At 40.0% G+C, this 21460-nt stretch overlaps 2 protein-coding genes across 9 annotated transcripts in view; one reads left to right on the forward strand and one right to left on the reverse strand.

Annotated features, from left to right (window-relative positions):
• micu3a (mitochondrial calcium uptake family, member 3a) overlaps nt 1-13228 on the reverse strand; it is a 49810-nt gene extending 36582 nt beyond the window's left edge. For 3 of the 8 annotated variants that reach the window (XM_042224517.1, XM_042224519.1, XM_042224514.1), the window contains exons 1-4: nt 12880-13228; nt 4748-4895; nt 2325-2356; nt 152-230 (exon numbers count right to left, since the gene is read on the reverse strand). In XM_042224517.1, coding sequence (XP_042080451.1) covers nt 152-230; nt 2325-2356; nt 4748-4895; nt 12880-13140 — 520 coding nt within the window. In that variant the 5' untranslated portion in view covers nt 13141-13228. The remainder of the gene's footprint in view (nt 1-151; nt 231-2324; nt 2357-4747; nt 4896-12879) is intronic. The other 5 variants (XM_042224520.1, XM_042224515.1, XM_005931271.3 and 2 more) reach the window with 2 other exon arrangements.
• Nucleotides 13229-16728: 3500 nt separating this feature from the next.
• On the forward strand, nt 16729-20003 carry fgf20a (fibroblast growth factor 20a). Its single transcript, XM_005931270.3, has 3 exons — nt 16729-17508; nt 18306-18409; nt 18542-20003. Exons 1-3 carry the CDS (start codon nt 17184-17186, stop codon nt 18785-18787), a joined length of 675 nt encoding a protein of 224 aa, XP_005931332.1. The 5' UTR covers nt 16729-17183; the 3' UTR covers nt 18788-20003.
• Nucleotides 20004-21460: the final 1457 nt, after the last annotated feature.

A 21460-nucleotide genomic window follows, 5' to 3' on the forward strand; every position in this document is an offset into this window, starting at 1 on the left:
TAAAAGAGAAAACAGTGTCAATGGGTTTTGTGTACAGTGCATGTGTGTTCCTTTTTTTATTTAGTGAAAAGGTATTTTGCTCCTGTTTTGTGTGTGTGTGTGTGTGTGTGTGTGTGTGTGTGTGTGTGTGTGTGTGTGTACGCTCTCTGACCTCGTTCTCTCAGGTTGCGAAATAGTTTGGAGGATCCTCTCCACACGGGAGGAGTGTCTGATAGGATCTTCTCCAGCTCCTTACAGACACATACAAACACACAATAAAAAGGTAAGATAAACTCTAAAAACACAGACCTCTAACTTCAAACTTCAACTTTTACACACACCGATCCAGCGCAAACAGGAAAGGTTAGCATGCCGTGGAAAGAAGGGAAAAAAAAGCTTGGCAGGCCAACTATTTTAGTATTGTTATTACTGTGGTATTTTATATGACTTCTATAGAAAGGAATGTATGTATATATATATTTTTTAATTGACACAAAGACTGCTTTGAAGAAAGAAAAAATAAAGTACCAAAAGTAGCCTGTGGAGGTTTTGACCATTTGTGGTGCTGTGAATTAGGGTTTGAGTGGAGTCTGCATTTTTCTTAGATTTCACACTCCAGCAGCACAAGAATTTCCTAATGGATTCTTAAAAAGAAGTTACAACACTTAACAAAAATGTAAAAACCTCCAAAAGTTGATTCTGTTCATCTGGACGTAGCGTTTTCAGTGGGAGAAACGTTTCGTCACTCATCCAAGTTCTTCAGTCTCAGCTGACTGCAGGTTTCCCCAATCCCCAGTTCATTTGCATAATGACCGAAACCAACCCACTGAAGGGACAATGGGAGGTCAGTTCCTTCATCTTAATTATGCAAATTCTCATGACCATTGATCAACAACCACTGATCGAAGCCCACTGATCAATGGCCACCAGTACCATTCACAGAGAGTTGGGGAATGGCTGCAATCACAGCATTGTAAGATGGTGAAAGATGTACCCTTAGGCCCCCCTCCATTGAAAGAGTGTCCACTGGCCTGTAGGTGTGAATAGACTGCAGAGTCCTGGCCTGACGAGGTAGCTCTTCTATGTTGTGCCATCCGCTTTGCCAGAAGTTGTTTGGTTTCCCCGATGTATAAATCCTGGCAATCGTCCTGGCACTTAACAGCGTACACTATGTTACTGTGTTTGTGTCGGGGGACCCGATCCTTGGGGTGGACCAATTTTTGGCGCAGTGTGTTTTGGGGTTCAAAAGTCACAGAAACACAGTGTTTAGAAAAAAAAAAACAGAATCAACTTTTGGAGATTTACTTACCTGGATGATTGAGCATTCATCAAAAGAATGTAAAAATTACTTGTGTCTAAAATCACTGTTTAAATGTTCAAATCCTTTTCAAAATCTATTTTATGGACCGCAATTTTTGTAAACTGTGGTCTGATTTTACGTTAAACAAAAGATTAAACAAGTTATGCTTCAGAATGTAGCCATCTTGTTATTAATAAGATACTTTATTACGGGCATGTGTAGCATCCTCAGGTTCCCTTTCAGATTTGATGGATGTTATCAAATTTAAAAAATTAGGATCACAATAATGCAACCCTTCAACGCAAGACTTTTAAAAAGTGGCTGATTTTATATACAGTTTATATGAATAAAACTTAATGTAAACTGTGTCACAAACTGGCTCAAAGAAGGTGAGAAAGAGGGATTTCACACAAGAAGCTCATGTAGATATAAAATAATTTATTATACATAACCTAACCGAGACACAAAGATTGCTAATAAGTTGATGTCAGGTGGAGTGGAAGAGAGAGACTGAGTGGTTCACCTGGGCCGGCTTTTATAGCCCGCAAGACACAGGAGACCTGCATTAAGTGACCATTGTCCAGTGCCAGCCAAACAGCAAGCCATAGCTTTCATGAGTGTGGGAGGGTGTGCAACATGAAAACTGCACAGGGTACTGAGATTATAACCAGGTGAGTACTGATGTGGCGATATCCTGTATTTTCACATTCAATGGTATGATCTACAGTTTAAATAAAGCTAAAGATCCCTATTTGTGCTGTATGAAATTTTCAGAGCCTCAGTATTTTGCATACAGTATTTCTTTAATGCACTTACATTTTTACATTTGGATTTTAAATTGGTAAACCTGATTATTGCTGAACTTAGAGATAATCTGCAATACATACGTATGAGGAATCATGACATTTGTATGCAGAAACTCATGACAAATACTAGGAAAATAGGTTTTAAACTTTGCAGTGTATACTGATTTAGATGTAACATGCAACAGATGTCTGTCTGCAATATAGAGGAGCACGAAAAACAGTTAGAGTGTGTTTCCCACCTGTTTTGTCAGGGACCTCCAGGGCCTCTTGCCTGCCAGGGAAACGAGACAAAAGAGAAGAGAAGAAGAAGGGAAAGAGGAGAAGAGAGTTTGGGTGGGCTCAGTCAGATAGCATCTGTGTGATCTAGAAATGGGTCTTAATGTGCCAGGTACAGTCACAACACACACACACACAGGCACACTCATTTTATATACACTGTCATCATCACAGGCCCATTTGTACCATCTCAAGTGCCCTGTGCTTGTCTTTGTAGTATGTGGAATGTCCCTGTAAAAGCACATACTACTTTTGTTCTGTTTTATACAACAAAGTTCATCTAATTCAACTTCAAAGGGGCCATTCGAGGATGTCAGCTGCCGAGAGGGCATGTGCGGCTGTATCGTATGTCAGCGAGCCAAGGCTAGATGTAAACACACACATACAGGTGCACAGTTTGCACGCAACGCAATTATATATCCATTAAATAAATAAATAGCAGCTTTTTGTTTGTGATAACTTCCACATGTGAAGAGATACTTAAAGCAGTGGTCGCACAGGAAAATTTTAAGATGATTCTCCAGATTAGATATTTGCAGGGTAAGAGAAAGGGTACATGAGAGCAAATGGAATGTGTGTGTCTGACTAACATTAACCACAGACTAAACAATAGCTTTAAAGCCACCTGCTTTGAAGAAGCCAGCCAGGGCTAATCTGTTACAAATGACAGTGGGCCAACAGAAATTACAAAGATGTGTTTTAAAACCATATTTTTAAAGTTTTTTAAGAGATGGCAAAAAATTGTATACCTGGCACTGAAATACATATGTAATATTTAAAATCAACCACCAAACAGGGATCAGTAAACATGAGGTATTCACTGTCAATTAAATTATAAAAACAAAGGGTTCAAGTATCCAATCAAATCTTGCTTAAATTTAAATGTAATTTATATCTTAAATTCTTGAAGTATAAATTAGCTTTTCCCCGTCCTACACTATAGACTTCCTATCATTTTATGTTTCTCCATGAATCCCAGGAACCTCTGAGGTTGCTATTTTACCTTATCAAACACTATGTGTACTTAAGAGCCATTTGAAGAAACGATTTGTAAGGCAGTCATTTGTCTTACTTTTTATATTTACAATTTCTCATTGAAAAGAGAGAGGCGCTGCCATCTAGGCTTGTGTAGAGTAGCTGCATAAGACTTTAGACCCAGCTGGCATGTTCATTCATTAAAAATGAATGATTCATTTAATCGACTTGTACTTCTAGCACCGATTAGCAAGAGCAGCAACATTTAAGTCAATTAATCATGTGCATAACTAAATTAAAATGTTTCAAAATATGACAGAAAGCCTCTTTAGATGTCAGTGTTAGCTATTACAAAAAGGTGGAACGCTGCTTTTAAATAGCAGACCTACTGATTGGTGGATAACTTTCTGTGAACATTCAAACTCAGCTGTTCAATCTAACCTTTAACTGACAAGTCTTTAAGTCTGTCTGTTATAGATTTTCTTTAAAACATTTAATTATCCTTGCAGCTGAATTGCAAAGCACTTTGAGTTGTATTTATATAAATAAAAGTTTTTAATGGCAAAAGAAGCATAGAAGTTTACAGTGGTGACTGATTTTAGCATTTTTTCTGCACATTTTCCATCTTTATTTTTAGCACTCTGACAGAACTAATTTATTTGTGGACAACCAGCTAGCCCTGCCCCCTTCCTGTGTTTTCCCTACGGGAAGACTCACTGGCCAGCTTGTTTGCTCAGTCTCGGCCGTGGTTGGACAGATTCCAACTCCACCATTTTGGACTGCATGAGTAGACCTTGTTTTGCACCAGAGATCTGGAAGCCACCCTAACCTGAACCAGGTGGACAAATGGTTCATGTGCCACTATGCAGAGTTCACTGAGACTGCAGAGCAGAACCAGGTCTACCAGCTACAGTCCAAGACCATGGAGTTAATAATATTCAATAATAGGATATAGGAGAGACTGTGAAGATACAGCTGATGATATTGTTTGGTTATGTGTTTCATAGAAATAGCCAGCAGCACGATGGTTTAGTGGTGACCACTGCTGCCTCAGGACAATTTAGGTTCATGCTTAACACCCCTGTAAAAGATATTCTCAAGACATTCAGTTCTTGGTTAAATAAACTTCCCTCCTCCTTGGATCTTGGTTGAGGAGGGGAGAAATTTACAAACTGCATTTTCTGGTAGTTCCCCTGTGAAAGCAATCCTTTGCAGTGCTGAGATATATACACGTCCCATCAAAAGCAGAATATAAATTTGTGTTAAATGATTGATTTAAATGAAGCAGTCAAGTACTCTGGGTACATGTCATATATGCAGATTAAGCAGATAAAATAAGCCCCAAATATTTTTGTCTTAAGGAGACATAATTTTGAGAACAACAGAAAACAAGCTATTTTTTCATACGTACTTCTCGGTTCACTCATGGTAACCGACTCGATGAAGTTTTGTGGGGTCATGTACAGCTGTCCTTCATACTCCACTGAGCTGAACAAGCGGAAACGATGTTCATGAGAAGACATGTACACATCTCCATCCTCAAAGTCAAATTGACGTGCCTGCAGAGAAAACCCATAATAAAGAAAAGAAAAACAACAAAACAAAGTATATGCATTCCACTTATACTGTTAAATAACTATCCTAATTCTCATATTAAGTGATTAAAATCAGGGATAAGCAATTAATGTTCCACTTGTGTCACAGTGGACATAATGTGAATGCGACCTGCGACAGATTTCTGTGCACACAAAGCAATTTCTATAATGAGGAAAATCATCTATTCTTGGCATCAACCCTCTCCATTTAGCTCCCTGTGGTTATAAATAGAGCGAGCGCCGCTGGCACAGTGCAGTAATGGGAAAATGGGCACACATGCACAAAAATACTTTGTCACTACTTTCTACTTGATTAGCATCTGTCTCTCACTCTCTCTCTCGCTCTCTGCAAGCAGCCAGTGCTTCAACTTGATTAGCTGCAGAGTAGGAGAGCTTCTACACCAACCGACTGTACTGCGTGAAACTGTATAATTAACAGAGAGGCTTCCATATTTAAACCTGTTTAGCTGCAGGCCCCAGCACACAGTGGTTTCGGTTCCGCTCAGCTAACATGCTAATGAGCATACAGATTCATTCATAAAGCTTTGATGATGCCTGCACCAAGGGGGGCTTTTGAAAGCGTGAATTGGAGATCAGTGCTTGGCTTCATGGGAATGCACCCCACTCAAAAGTAAGAGCATAGGCACCCATGGCTTTAACTCTCACTAATGAATGAAGTTTAGAAAGTTTTGCAAAGGCAGCTAGGTTCACATGCCATGCTGCACAACATGAAAAAGAAATGTAAGAAAAACCAATTAAATTGCAGAGATTAGAAAGTAGATTCAGTGTGGCTCACTGCTTTGTGTCTTGACTACAACTAAAACTTTCTGTTGTCTTTTCACAACTGCTCAGCAGATGCTCCAGGTGTTTTCCCCTCGGGCAACGTTGTGTGTTCCCTTCGCAGCTGCAGCTCTGTAACCCTTCTGCTCAGTTTCACGCTTAAAACTGTCACTGTCTGCTAAACTTTTGGATGAATAATGATGATATTTTATCCAAAAATCCCAGTATCAATTCTGCTTATAGGTGTGATTCTTCATCAGTTGACTTATTGCTCCATAAACATTTTTTTGAACGAAAAAAGTGGCTTTTGCAGGTCAACAACTATTTTGTTCTCTCTGAGTCTAAACACAGTGAAGCAACAATACAAATGAAAGCATAGGACTGTTTGCACATGTGGAAAAGCACCACTACCATTATTATTTTAATGTCACTATTCTGCACCATTCTGTCATTTACAGTACCATTTAGGGTACATAAACCCTTTTATATATAAGGTGTATTACCACTCCAGGTTGCTGGGCTCCCTCCCATGTGTGGTTAACTATTAGTGTGTGCTGCTCTGCTTTGGTGCCTGAACCTGTTCTTTGTCGTCCAATTGCCATCTGTGATTGGTCCATCCCAGTCTCCAGCTACAACCACAACACGGCTGATTATGGCAACTGTTTCACAAGTCAAAGCTTGTAATTTGTAGCAGCTGTGATTTCAAGTGAGCAGCCTGACCTGTGCCTCTTTCTGGTTTGTTCTTAAATTTCAGGTTACTTCTTGTCTTTTACCTTTGTAAAAGATAGACTGTATTTCAACAGGCTTTGTGTACCCTTGGATGGTTATGTACTTGCTTGTAATTTTGGGGTCTATATTTGTTTGTTTTTCTCCATCTGAGACACCTTCAAGGCACTTACAGCCAGGCAGGAAACACTGTAACACATTACACTGGTAGGAGCTTATTTTGTCAGATACAATGTAATAGGTGTGCAGCTTCCTTTTCTAGTTTATATATTCTCCTATATTTAGGAGGGTTTTAATTTCTTTCTTATGACCTAGAAAACTCAGGCTTAGCATTTAAACTTTTGCTAGAAGTCATTTTTTATATTAATTGGTTATTTTAAATAGACATTGGTTTTGTAAAGGGGTAATCCACCAGTTTTACACGTATTAACTTTGTCTGCAGGTATACTTCTTCATATGTTAAAAAATACTATCTCAAACATTCTTTGATAAACCCTCTGTGCCACCAGTGAACTCACCCTTACATTTCTGAACCCTTTAAGAGCCAAATGATCGTGTGAACATATATCCCATACCCATTCAGCACAAGTCTCAACTGCCCCATATTTTTCTCTGCCTCTGTGGCTTTCTTTTACCAGAATAGCTGCAGTGAGGTTCAGTCACTACAGATGAGTCATCCAACTTTTTGAGGCAAATTATTCAGATTCCATTTCCTTCCCCAGTAAAGTAAAATTTATGTCTGCATCTTCTAAAATGCCCTCCTTCCCCACCCCACACCCCCAACTCCCAAAACACTAAAAAAAACTGCGTTTTCGTCTGAAAATGCTCCACATCCACACTAGCGTTTTCAGCTGTTTTCACAGAGTTGTGCGTCCACATTGAAACGGCCGAAAACACTTACGTTCCAGTACTGAGCGTGTGTGAAGCGCAAGAAGATTCGTCCTGCCTCATTTCTGTCAGCCGTTTATTTACTTTGAATCGTTGAAACGTGGCGGCAAAAGGTTGAGGAAAAGCAACGAGTTTTTTAAATGGACTCACAATGAGGTGACGTTGTTGCTGCGAGTAACACAAAAGTGCAAAGTTGCAAAAGCGAGTAAGAATTAAATAATTTGAAGAAAAGCTATCTGGAGCATGTACAAACTGATATTAATCTTTAATAGGGCTGTCAAAATTGAGAGCAAACAAAACAACTGCTGTATAATGCCCTCCGCTATCATTGTTTAATTGGTCACATGATGCATCACATGACTAAAATGTGTCACCCTTCTAGAAAGTCTCCGTTTTCCCTGTCCACACTGCGACGCAAACGCATCGTCTTCAAATGTATTCGTTTTCGAGAGCGTTTTCAAATTGATGCGTTTTTCCTTGGGGAAAACGCCATCTCAGGCTACGTCCACACGTACCCGGGTATTTTTGAACACGCAGATTTTTCTATGCGTTTGCACCTTTCGTCCACACGTAAACTGCGTTTTCGGTCACTGAAAACGGAGATTTCTAAAAATGCCTGCCATGGTGGATATTTTCGAAAACTCAGTTTTTGCATTTACTGTGGACGAGAAAAACTGAGAAAACGCAGCGTCAAAGGTGTGCGCCTTTTTGATGTCACACTGTGCGCCACGTTATTGTTTCGGTGCAATGAATTTCTACAATACTGTTACTGTTAATTGTACTGTCTGCAGTGTTTAAATGCTTACACATACACACACAGTTTTTGTTCTTCCACACATACGACTTGGTTCTGCTTCTACGCCCCAGCTTTGTTTACTATTTCCTACCGAGGCTTCTAGACTTCTGATTGGCCAACATTTCTACACGGTTAGGAATATATCGCCACCTGTTGCTTTGGCATGTTCCTAGCAGTGTTTTCCTTCATTTCTGCGTTTATGTGTGGACGGGATTATTTTTTAAAACGAAAACGGAAAATCTCCGTTTTCAAAAATACCCGTGTACGTGTGGACGTAGCCTCAGTGTGGACGGGAGGCCAAAACGGAGAGAAAATGATGCGTTTTCAAACGAAAACGCATTAGTGTGGACGTAGCCTAAAGAAGCAACATTGCTGGCTGAGAAGACATAATTTTACATTTGCAATCTGGATAGATATGCAAATGGTGCCACTGAGCTACTGTCCACTTCAATGAGCTACTAAATGCAGTTTGTATCTATAGCCAATTATGTGCAAAAGTCTTAAGCCACCCTCCATTTCTTTATATTTTGCTTCCAAGGAGCCAGGCTTTCCTTTATTTTTTTCAAAAGTTGTGAGCAGTTCTTCTCCAGATTTTCTGAAGGTCTTTTAATGCCTTTCTTTGCTTTTTCACTCTGCTTTTAAATTAATTTTCAGTCCAGGCCTTCTACCTGACCATTTTCAATTTTTTTTTTTTTTGTTGCATTAGAAGAGCACCTAACTTAAGGGATGAACCAGTATCGTGTTTGCACACAACAGACAACTTAGCAAAGAACCAATTTGTAGGAAAATTAAATAGTTGCAATGATTCATTGAAACATGCCAACATGGAAGCGTGGGATATAAGGCAAAAACAGAGTTTGTACATTCTCATAAGCTGGAAAGGCAATACTATCTTAGGCAAGCTTTCTGAGGGACATTTGAAAGCTTTTTTGGATATTGGTGGCTCCACTACATTAATAATATTCAGGTCTGGACTCTGGGGAGGCCAATCCATGACTGATGGTGTTTTACTGTGTGTTTTTCTATCAAGGTATGCTTCACTGGATTCACAGTGCATTTGTGATCATTGTCATGATGAATAAATGAAGCCATTGCCATTCAAATGCTTTCCAGATGATTTTAATACCTCACCCTTTTCTCCTTGTTTCTCTTCCTTAAGAATGGCTTCTTGACAGCCACCCTTCCATTAAGACCTTTTCTAATGGGGCTTTGGCAAGCAGTAGACAGATTATCGAGATACTAGATGCATCTCTCAGGTCTTGTGTCGGGTTTTTGGAAATGTTTTAATGTATGATTTGATTTGATTTGATTTGATTGATTAGCATTCAAATTCAAATCTCAGTGAAAATATCTGATATTTATTAAAAAATAAATATCAGATATTGTTCAACTTTTGTTGATAGTTTTTTTAGGCCTGCCATTTTAGGCCTGCTAAGGATGCACTGCATAAATAGTGAGATATACTTAGTTTTCTGCTAACAGGTCTTTGAGAATCACCTTTTGGTGCAAAAGTATAATTTTATGCCTGTTATACTTTGTTATCGTTGGTGCTTTTTAATATTTTCAATTAAAGTCATTATTCAATACATTGTTATTGTTAACCCTTTAAATCCCCGTAGAACTGGAACCGCGTAAGCTAGCGCAATAATTTGTTTTGCATATGAAACCGGAGGAGTTGTACTTACATCTTATGCCATCAGCTTGTCCTCGGTCACGGTTTCCTTCCACATAAAGCTTTGCAAAAATTGCATAAAAAGCGCTTGGAGGAACAAAAACATAATATTACAGAAACACGCTTTGCCGATCCGATCAGCTGTTCGTAACACTTCCCACAATGAAAAAGACGTCAACGCAAACTATCACATGTCCGCCATTTCCTGTCCAAAACCGGAAGTGACGTCATTTTGGCGGAAAATGTAGTTTTTTACTTGTAGGCCTTAAAAGCCTATACTGGTGTTTTTATAAGTCATGTTTGACTCTACTTTTCTGAATAGTTGCTGGGATGCTTAGAACTCGAATTGCACTGCTGGAAATAGTTTATTTTGATGCACATGCTGTTTTCTTTGCAAATTTGCATCATAGGATTGTTTTTGTTTTTCCTGCAGTATATAAAAATTGCTGTATCTCCAAAATAAAACTATGAAGACACTCAAAATAAATTTCCTGTGTGTAAACTATTTTTTGCAACTTTTTTGTATTTAAAGTTTTGAGGGATAAACCTCTTAAATTTCCCAAGTAGAAATATATGTAAAAAAAACAAAAACGATTTTCAATTTTTTTGTAGTTTATTGCACTTTTTTGCAATTAATGTAGATTACTATGGACTTAATGCATACATATTATTAAAATATGGGCTATAACAGTTGATTGATGTATAGCAACTTGAAATGCTCCCAAAAATGGCACTACAACATGTAAAAAAAATAATATATAAGCTCTGGCGGACTTGGTTCTATGTAGGTCTTAAAGGGTTAAATAAATATCGTCAAATAATCGAGATCTCAATTTCAGTGAAAATAATCGTGATTATCATTTTTGCCATAATCGAGCAGCCCTATTTTTGACTTCTGAAGCATGGCTAAAAGTCTTGATCATTAACTATGCAACAATTGCTAAACAAATGTAGATGATTTTGCCTGGCTAAAAATGGACTTTAAACAAAACTGTTCAACAAATCTTAAGGCAGGGAGTCTCTGTTATCTTACTTAACAGACATCCAAGGATATCATTTCAGCCCATTTGGAAAAAAAATATTTTATGTTCAGATAAACGAAATCCTGATTAGAAAAAATTCTCAAAACATTACTCTTATTAAAATCACCACCACAAAGTGTCATTTGAAGCATTGCATTCAATCCACACTGTAGTGTGCATGTATGGCTGTGTAATGGTGTATCTGTGCTGTTCTACCCTCACATTATAAAATTTGAGAAAAAGGAGATACAAACGCCTTTAGTTGAAACACTAGCAGAATATTAGCTATTTTATGGGGTGGCTGTAGCTCAGGTGGCAGAGCAGCCATTAATCAGAAGGTCGGTGGTTCGATCCCAGGCTGCCTCCTGGCTGCATGCCAAATATCCTTGGGCAAGATACTAACCCCATGTTTGCCTACTGGTGGTGGTCAGAGGGCCCGGTGGCGCCAGTGTCCGGCAGCCTCGCCTCTGTCAGTGCGCCCCAGGGCAGCTGTGGCTACAATGTAGCTTGCCATCGCCAGTGTGTGAATGTGTGTGTGAATGGGTGGATGACTGAATGTAGCGCTTTGGGGTCCTTAGGGACTAGAAAAGCGCTATACAAATGCAGGCCATTTTACCATTTATTAGCATAATGAAAAAGCTAATGAAAAATACAACACAACATATTTCTTTCATTATACTGTGGATATGCTGGATATTGTTTCCAAATAGACACATAGACACACTATCACATTTGCTGAAGTTTGCATTTCTGCAATGTGTAGTTACATTTCTGGGAAGGTGCATATACATTGTGGTTTATAGATTTAGATTAGATTTAATGTAGTACTGTAATGAAGGAGGCAGAGGTTTGTTAACATTGTCTCACTAGCAAGAAAATCCTAGGTTCAAACCCAGCCTATGGGCCTTTCTGTGTGGAGTTTGCAAGTCTAAAGTCATGCTTAGGATTAACTGGTTATTCTAAACTGACCACCTGAATGCGGCTGTCTGGCTCTCTGTGTTCACCCTGCAAAAACAGCCTATCCAAGGTGTACCCCACCTCTCAATATATGACAACTGGGATATGCTCCAGCCCCCCCACGTACCTGAACTGGTCAATCAAAAGAAAATGGATAAATGAGTGGATGGAAGGACTGTAATTAAGCATGGCAAGGAAATCCATTTAAAACAACTACATGTTTTAATAATGTGTTGATATCTTGGCCAGCTTATATACAACAAATTGTATATTGCCTTATCTATATTGTGGGTCATCCTAGCATAACTGATGCTTTAAGTATACATGAGTCACTTCAAGTTGTACTTCCTACACCTTTGTTTCAGATAGAAATTACTGATACCATATGGCTTATAGTTATTAATACTAATATCACAAATGAGTTATTATAGTGCTTTACATTTGAGTGAATCAACAATTATACTCAATACTATAATATATATATATATATTTTGTAATGTGCAATGATTTACAGAGATAACTTTAACTTTTAGAACTTTGAATTATAGTATGGTGGGGTTTTTAAATTTGTTTTATTGTATCAAACCTTTAATGTATGACTTTATTATTTTCATGGAAATCTCTGAGAACTTCTGTCTGCCTGACCTGCCTCTGCACAAAGCTGTCTGATTGACATCTCGAGCCTGCTGTCATTTCAGCACCAGCTCGAGCGGAGAGCGCCCTTCTTGCATCTGCGCGCGCGCACATCGCCCAACAGCCAAGCAGTGAGCAAACTGTTTCCACTGAGCGTCCTAGGAATGAGTGACACACTTTATCCACCCCAGAAAAAAAATTCTATAAAAAACAAGCTCACCATGGCTACAGAAAGAGAAGTGGGCCTGTCTGACTGGGCCTGTGTGTCTAATCTTAGCGGAAGGAAACGAGGAAATACCCAGCGCTCTTTGCCTTCTCTCCCTCTTCTCTCGACTATGTCCTTCCACAGTCTTGAGCACTGAGGCCCGTGTGTCAGCAGTTACACATTTTCGACCAACAATCAACCACCTCGTTGTGTGTCGCGGCAGCTTCGGTTTTGTCGTTATCTGCAGCAGCTCAGTTTGTGCCACCTACCTTCTCTTTGGCTTCAACAGTCGGGATGGACGGGAGCAAGCCGTTGATGCTGTGCCTCCTTATCCTCTTCCTGCCTCCGCCGCTTATTAAACCGTTGTAGAAGTAAAGTACGGCGCCACCCGTTGCAACGCAAACCCCGGCTACCAGACACCTCCAGGTCCTTCTTCCATTGGCCGTCTGCCCACCGACCAGCTCGTTTCTTGTCGCCGACCAGAGGTTGAGCTTGCCGGCCAGTGCTGCCACTCTGCGGAAAGCAGCCATTGCTGCCGTGGTATTAGCTTCTGCTTGGTTGCTGTGATTGTAACTTTGAGGGCAGCTCAAAAGTATCGCGTTTCCCTGATTTCATCGCGAGATTTACGGCCTTTCTGTTCTTGGCATGACAGAGAACAAAGTCCCGCACAGCGCGGAGGATTTGATGCTTCGCTGAGTGATTAATTTTAACCAAGGTCAATTATAAACACAGAGAGATAAACTATTATGAAGCTAAACTCAAGCTTTTCCAGTTCGCATAAAAGAGGCCATATTAACAGCCTACACCAAAATCAAAAATACTGAATATTAAATTAAAATGCATGTGAAATATAGTGAAATATATATAGACAGCTCTATTTTCTAAACGGATTAGTGCGTCTGAAAAGTGGCATTGAATAAAGTAGAACATATATGCGTTTTCTCATTTAGAAGTTAGGCCTGCAATAACCTAATAGAAGTATATAACGACTACTATGAAGTATTTTAAAAATGTGCAAAGACAGTTGTACTACTTCATAAGGTACTGGCAGCTGGCAGACTAACTGTGACACACATGGAAAGAATAAGAAAACGACTCAGTAAAACATATTCCACGGTATCATCTTAAGTATCTTGTCAGGTGAGCATGGGCACATCTTGAAATAAATTAAAGAGATTGTATTTTTTTTTTGGGGGGGGGGGGTGTCTCTAAATGAGTAATGATATTATTGATATCGATATTTGTCACTTTGCCTTTGTCATTCACGAAGGGTCAATGTAGTGTCGAATTTCCAGTTGTAAGTGATGGATCAAAGGAGCCAAAAGAGCAGATATCAAACAAATATCAAAGATGAACTCTTCATTTAAGTCCTCACATGTAGGGCTAATGTTAACCTGATGGGGCTTTTCTGATGACTTTGATGCTAAAACAATAAAGGGAAGAAGTCTAATAGATGGCCTGTCACCTGTTCACACATGAAGCTCAGTGGATCACTTGGCCCATAAGCTGAAAACAGATCAAACAATGTCTAAAACCTCTTGATAGAAATCAACCATTTAAAAGACTGAGTATTGATATTAAACGCTTCAATTATTGCTTTGATTTCTATTTTCTTCACAACCCAAACATCATTAATGTAGCATGGTGACTAATCCTAATTAAGTTTCCTGGTTTACTGGTTGCATTTTTTTTTATGAAACTGCAATTTGAAAAGCTGTAAAATGTCTCCAAATCTTTATTCAACTTTAATTACTTTGACACAAAAAATTCAATATTTTGCTGGATCACAACAATAGAGGTATTCATAGGGGTTCAGGTACAAAGTACCATATCTGCATGCAGGACACTTATTTTTAATCTATCTATACACGAAAGATTGCAGAAATATGATTTTCTTTTTTTTTCTCCTGCATTTTCTGACTGACCTATGAAGATTAAAATATGATGAAATTAAAGTCTGCACTTTCATGGGGCCCTCTGAATCGTGTCCTGGGTTCGCTAGACCCTAGTTTGGAGACCACTTGCATTAATAACCTCTAGGCTACTTATTCAGTTATTCCATTATCCAGGCATTCGATTAGGTTGTGATTTCTTTGTGTGTGTATTGTGTGTGTGTGTGGGTGAGGGGTTAGAGGTGGGGGTATAACCCTAGGGACCTCCTCATCATCATCGTCACCCTCCTCCTCCATGACAGCTATGTTCCTATATGCTTGGCTTCCCTCCATGTCCCACTTGCAGCGTTGTAAAAGAAAACCTACGCTGGAGCGAATCATGTGGTCCTGGGAACTGATCACTTGCGCCTTGTGTGAACAGTTCCCAGGACGATGTGGCGTAGTAGTTGACGTCTTCACTGAGGCCAAATCGATATCCAATACTAGACCAGATCGGCCTGAGGCGATTACGATTGATTCTGTCGCCCTTTAAAAAAAAGTTCTTTTTGTGCTGGTCATAAATACTAATGAACCGAGGGAAAGAGGGAGAAGGACACGCGCCACACACATAGATGCCCTCTAACTTGTCTGTCACACACACGTGTGCAAAGGCAGTGCAGAAAACTGGCGTCATAACAAACATTTTGTACTTAATAAGTATGTCAGGTCCTGCAGCGTGACAAGTAGACCCGTGTTATTGGTGTGGGTATATGACTTTTTGTCATGCTGCAGGACCTGACATGAGTACAAAATGACCCGAGTATGGCACAGCAACACCTCTGGACCTTCAACTCATTTATCAACGGGACTCCCAGGGGAAGGGGAGGCAGTGTGAGCGCGTGCCTTTGTGTGCACGACCATGTGTCTGTATTGCTGCCCCAATCAATGCCATGATCTGGAACACAAGACCATGCTTCGTGCCCTTGGTTTAAATAAAATCACAGTCTGTATTAGAGGATAAATAGTGTTGAGAAATTCAGAGCTAAATAAATGACGTCGCACCATAAAAATTAAGAAAGGACTGTTTAGCCGGTGTTTCGAAAAAGCGTCTTTTTGGAATCTGGCAATCCACAGGCTTTTATTACCAAACCGCCATGATCACGGTCAACTTCAGTATAGTAGACTGATATTTTACATTAATCTGATATACTCAGTATAACGTTTCCCAAACTTATAACCACTGGAGCGTGTTCATTGTTATGATCACTAAAATATTTGTTTCCACAACAAACTCCGTTTTTCTCTCTCAAAATAGCACTTATTTTATACACCCCCCCTCCCCCCCAAGTCCTTCAGTGTCAAGTGTCGGGGTATTTTCTAAGCGTGTGGTTCAAACAGGTATATTCCCGTTCCTGTCTTCTGGTTGTTATTGCCTGATCCCCTTACAAGATCCCTGCGCTTTGAAGCCTCTGTTTCTTTGATTCGTCTCGTAAGACCACAATTAAGGGTATATATGAGCTCCAGTGTTGTTCAAAGCATCGTGGAAAGATCAATGAAAGGATTGACAGTCAAGTGATGTCGTTTGCACAGGTGTGTGTGGGTGCATGTGTACGGCTGTGTGTGTCTGTGTGTGCGGGTGCTGTAAATGTGCGGCTGGGTTACATAAAACAGGAGCAATAAATCAACAGTCGAGTGCGAAAATTACGCAAATGGGGGCTTTCCTCGCCCCTCTATCTCTCTGCACCTGAGCCATTTCGAAATGGGGGCACTGAGATGTAAAGCATTTAAGATAATGGCAACATCACTTTCATGCCTATTTGACATGCACACGCTGTTTCTTTCTCTCCACAACTATTTCACACCCAAGTTGCAGAGACGCGCGCTCCGCAGCAACTCTTATAAACACCTGTACAGTTTAATCTGTTTAATCTGCTGCTGAAGTGTCCACGAGCAAAATGACATTTTGTCCGTTTGTGAGTTAGGGAAACATTCATGTAGCTTGAGGGGAAGTAAGGGAAAATACGCCTGTCATGCTAATTTTTATTAGTGGTTATTAATTTTCCTCTCACGTGCCCCTGCGCTAAGACTGAACATCAAAGGTGAGACGGGAGAATAGCGAGAACAAAAATTAGCCATAAAGAGAGGGGATCGGGCCATATTTGCATAAAAGGCAACCTGGGGTTAATAGGAGGCAGTGCGCTATAAATGTGGAGTGGTTTTCACTGGTTTCACTGCGCTACACACTGCTGCTGGGGGAGGTATCACTTGAGAGAAGAAATAAAAGGCTGAAGTGAATTTAGCGAGAGAGAGCAAGAGAGCAAGAGAGGGGGGTGAGAAAGAGAGTGAGAGAGAGAGGAAAACCCTGGTGCGCACAGGAGCAAAGGGGGAGTATCCCGAGTTGAAGAGGAGAGAATAGAAGAGAGGAAAGAAGGATAAATAGCAGAAGAGAGGAGACGGGGGACACACGCTGCAGCAAGCGGGGATGCGTAATCATCCAACATCAAGATAACGCAGGAGTTTAATCTCAATTAGATGCCAGTCTGATCACAGGGATTTTCTCTGCACGCACGGTCAACTTTTTCCCTTTCTTCGCCTTTCGGCTTGACCTTCGCTCACTTGCTCATATAGAGGCTCTCTACTCATCACTTGGAACTCGACTTGGAGCTCCTACGCTGCAAACAGGATCTGGTGTGTCATCTGTGATGGGGGCAGCGGCCGAGGTTGGGAGCTTCGCCAACGGATTTTTGGACAGCTTTGGTGCCGTTCCGGCTCCCGTTGGCTCTCAGTTTATTCTCACCCCTGCCGGGGCGGTGGACTACAATTCGGCGACCGGATTGATAATGGGGGGACATGGACAACAGCAAGAGCACCTAATGTCTGCGGAGAGGCTGTCCCGGAGCCTGGCGGACCTCAGCCATCTGAAGGGGATTCTGAGGCGGAGGCAGCTGTACTGCAGGACCGGGTTCCACCTGGAGATTCATCCTGACGGCACCGTGCAGGGCACCAGGAAAGACCACAGCAGATTCGGTACAGAGCCTGTGAATTCTGGCAGCACAAGTAGTAGTAAGAGCATAGAAAAGCTATTTTGAATTTTCAGACTGATTGACACACTGTCAGGTATCATTGTGGTGGAGACGCTGACAGACTCACATACAAACAGAATCTAAACAGGGGAGGAAATAGTGATAATCAGCATACAGCAGCGAAAAGCTTACTGGATTATATACCAAATAATATATAAAATACAGGTGGCCATGAGTTATAACAGAGGACTTATAACTCATACGGGAAAATAGCTGCATCACTCCTACAGTCACAGCCGTCGTGACTTGAAATACCCATGCCAATACAGGCTGCTTTAATCAAACGCTAATCATGAATGCAGCCGCTATTTCCAGGTGGAACAACATTTGAGATATTTTATGTTTGCACATTTTTACCACGTTTCCTCTTTCAGATTAGATTGGACGCTTTTACAAACTTATCTCCAGCTATCAAGATAAAAAGCTGCAGGTTGCGGCACATCAAAAGTAGATTATTTATCGCTGCAAGGTTGTAGCGCCTCTGGTACTTGATTCATTTCATTTGAGATTTGGTTGTAACCTCATACCAGAAACCACTCTAACCTAACTTGTCAGACATACTCTACGAATTTGTATGGAGAACAGACACAATTTAGTAAACTGAAACGTTGTCAGCAAGACTAGTGCTCTATTATACCAAATATGAATTGCTATTTAATATTTCCATGTTGCCAGATATGCTAATGATTGCTTAATTAATTAATGATTGTTTAATTAATGTAATGTAATGTGTGTTTGCAGGTATACTGGAATTCATCAGTTTAGCTGTGGGACTCGTCAGCATCAAAGGGGTGGACAGTGGCCTTTACCTTGCCATGAACAGCAAGGGAGAATTGTACGGCTCTGTAAGTATACACCTTTGAACAGATACATATTGGCACACACATATTTCTGTTTTTCAAGAATGATGTCCACAGCCAGTAGGTGGCACATTTTGCACCCTAAAACTCATCCGTTGTTGTCCTCTCTTTCTGCAGGAGAAGCTGTCAGCAGAATGTGTTTTCAGAGAGCAATTTGAAGAAAACTGGTACAACACCTACTCCTCTAACATCTATCGGCATGGAGAGAAAGGTTCATTTTATTTTGTTGCTTTGAACAAAGATGGGACGTCCCGTGATGGAACAAGATCAAGGAGGCATCAGAGGTTCACTCACTTCCTACCAAGACCTGTAGATCCAGAAAGAGTTCCAGAGCTGTACAGAGACATACTGGGTCAGAGCTGAGGCAGAATGAATTAGCTGGTGAAAAGCAAGGTTAAAAGCAGAAGTGCACCCGAGGTCATCCCCTTAAGGGAGATGGATGATCTTGTTTATGTGGACAAAATAGGATCGTAAAAGTGCACCAAATCAACACTCCCCACTGCTGGCATGGAGGAAGGAAAGAAAACCCGACTGGCTGGGGAGTGTGACTGAACAGCATCAGGGATCTTCTGTGGAACCAGTGAAGAGCCCCATGACAGAGACTACTGGGGCTCCACATATTTTCACCTTATCAGCCTATGCAAAAGCCCTGGTGGCCAAACGGATGATCTTTAAATTTTTATTAAGTTTCACTAATGAAATCCAACTATCTGCTTGCCCAGACTGCATGTTCAAAAGGACAAAGCTGTGAACTTGATAGCTGAGATTAACCACTGGCTGCTAGTAACCTTTTACTGCTGTGTCTTGTCAATTTTGATGTTTTGAGTCGACCTTTTATTCCAACATTACTGTGGCTGCTAAGTAAACAAATAATTTACATGCAAAATCCACTATAAAGTGTGGCTGGTTTACATTAAAAAAAGTTCATGCACTGGAAAGCAGCCACATTTGTTCTGTAAAACGGGTCTTAGAGCTGGGATAATCACATGTACTGAAATGACTGTTGTGATGGCATGGGTGAAGTACCCTTTGAAATCAATCCAGACTATGATTTTTCTGCAAAATGCATGAGGAGGAAGAGAAGAATAACAGTGTCCTGTGTGTGGGATGGTGCGTTTTGTAATGGAGCTCTTATGGAAGCCAGTGAAGGAATTCTGACTGCTGTCAAACAATGGATGGGACTGACAAAGACACCTTTACAGACATTTTGAAATCTTTATTCTTATTTATGAGTTTTCCTTTCCAAGGACATACAGTATATTTATTTCATATATTTATTTATTTTGAGACTATATTTTTACAGCTATGAGATAAAATAAAATAAAAACATCCAGAATATGCACGAGATTTTTCTTATTTATTTTATCATCATAGTATAAACTGTTGTTTTGTGGTCATTGAAGGAGGTCTTTTCATAGTTTTTGAGACTTTGTGTTCTGCATATTGACGCTATGACTTCTTAAACTGCAATATCGATCATATCAGTCTTTCCAATCTTTCCAGTGCTTTGTCTGTTTGAGCCAATGTGGTTAACTTAATCTGCATGTTGGCAATGATATTAAAAACGTTGACTTCTTTATGACTAGTACAACATTTATCTGGAGAACTTGTCTGGAACAACCAATCACTAACCTTAAAAATAGACATCCATAAGAAATAGATGCACTTTAAGTCTTTTGCAATGTTAAACTGTGGTGGTGTAGCATTTTTGTGTGAAAAAAGTTTATATAAGACTTCTGCATAGCACACGTGTGTGATTCCTCCCTCTCAGCTCTTCTAGAATCCTCCTTTTTTTGTCAGTCCCTGTCTACTGGGAGGCAGGGGCAAAATCCAGAAAACAGGAAGAAAGAAGATACGAGGAAGTAAAAGTTGAAAGCTACCCTATTCTGTGATTCAATCACACACACAGAAAAATTCCCATATTTCAACTTTAATATTTGTTACTCTCCAAAAAAAACAAGACAACTGAAATGACATCATTTGGGCATTTTTCCATTCTTAATAATCACATCAAGAGCTGCACATAGTACTGATTTATACACTGATATTAATTTAAGTTATTTATACAGTTAAAATAGTCATTTAAAAAACTGGTACATTGTTTTTGACAAGTAATATTGCTAGATTTCCCCTTCAATATACTATACATCATGCTATACATGTTACATGGCACAGATAACCTGATAGCTGTATTATCAGCCCTCTCTTAGTTAACAACGTCCACAAAATTTGTTTAAAAAAAAAAAGCCTGAATTGGAAAAAAATATTTAGCATCTTTTTTGTAGTTAAATGGATCACAATTTGAAGTACGGAAGACAGCGAGATGGGGCAATGAGTTACTGTGATCTCCAACTAGACACGTGATTGACAGGGCTAATGCTATGGCTCTTTCATTCACATATCCTGTGTGAGTCATCCCTCATTCTTAACACACCTGAAACTGATTTGGTCAAATTTCACAATGGCAAAAGTTAAAGAGAGATTGCAGTCCATTGTTTGACTTTCAGCCAGCTTTAATCATCATTAGAGTCTTCACTGCCTTAATCATTTATCAATCACAGTGTTCAGTTATCTGTATTACTAAAAAGGTAAAGCTAACATGACAAAGACGAGTATGATGAAGGAGAAAGTAAATCTCCAAAAGTTGATTCTGTTCATCTGGACGTAACGTTTTGTGGGAGAAACGTTTTGTCACTCATCCAAGTGACTTCTTCAGTCTCAGCTGACTGCAGGTTTCCCAAATCTTATAAACAGTACATTTGCATAATGACTGAAACCAGCCCACTGAAGGAACAGTGGGCTGGGGACCTCCCAAACCTGCAGTCAGCTGAGACTGAAGAAGTCACTTGGATGAGTGACAAAACGTTTCTCCCACAAAACGCTACGTCCAGATGAACAGAATCAACTTTTGGAGATTTACTTTCCTGGATGATTGAGAATGCATCAAGACGAGAAAGCATGATGTTTGTTTAGTAGTGTTTAAAGCATTTTGCACAGAATATTTCCCAGGTTTCATTCAACACGGTGTGTTGAGTT

The sequence above is a fragment of the Haplochromis burtoni genome, unplaced genomic scaffold (assembly GCF_018398535.1).
Source record: "Haplochromis burtoni strain Fernald_Lab_line unplaced genomic scaffold, NCSU_Asbu1 Contig_140, whole genome shotgun sequence".
NCBI classification, from domain to species: Eukaryota; Metazoa; Chordata; class Actinopteri; order Cichliformes; family Cichlidae; genus Haplochromis; species Haplochromis burtoni.

Coding starts and splice junctions, on each gene's coding strand:
- fgf20a (XM_005931270.3), top strand. CDS start 17,184: ATGGGGGCAGCGGCCGAGGTTGGGAGCTTCGCCAACGGATTTTTGGAC. Junction 17,509..18,305: donor GAAAGACCACAGCAGATTCG/GTACAGAGCCTG, acceptor GTGTGTTTGCAG/GTATACTGGAATTCATCAGT. Junction 18,410..18,541: donor AGGGAGAATTGTACGGCTCT/GTAAGTATACAC, acceptor CTCTTTCTGCAG/GAGAAGCTGTCAGCAGAATG.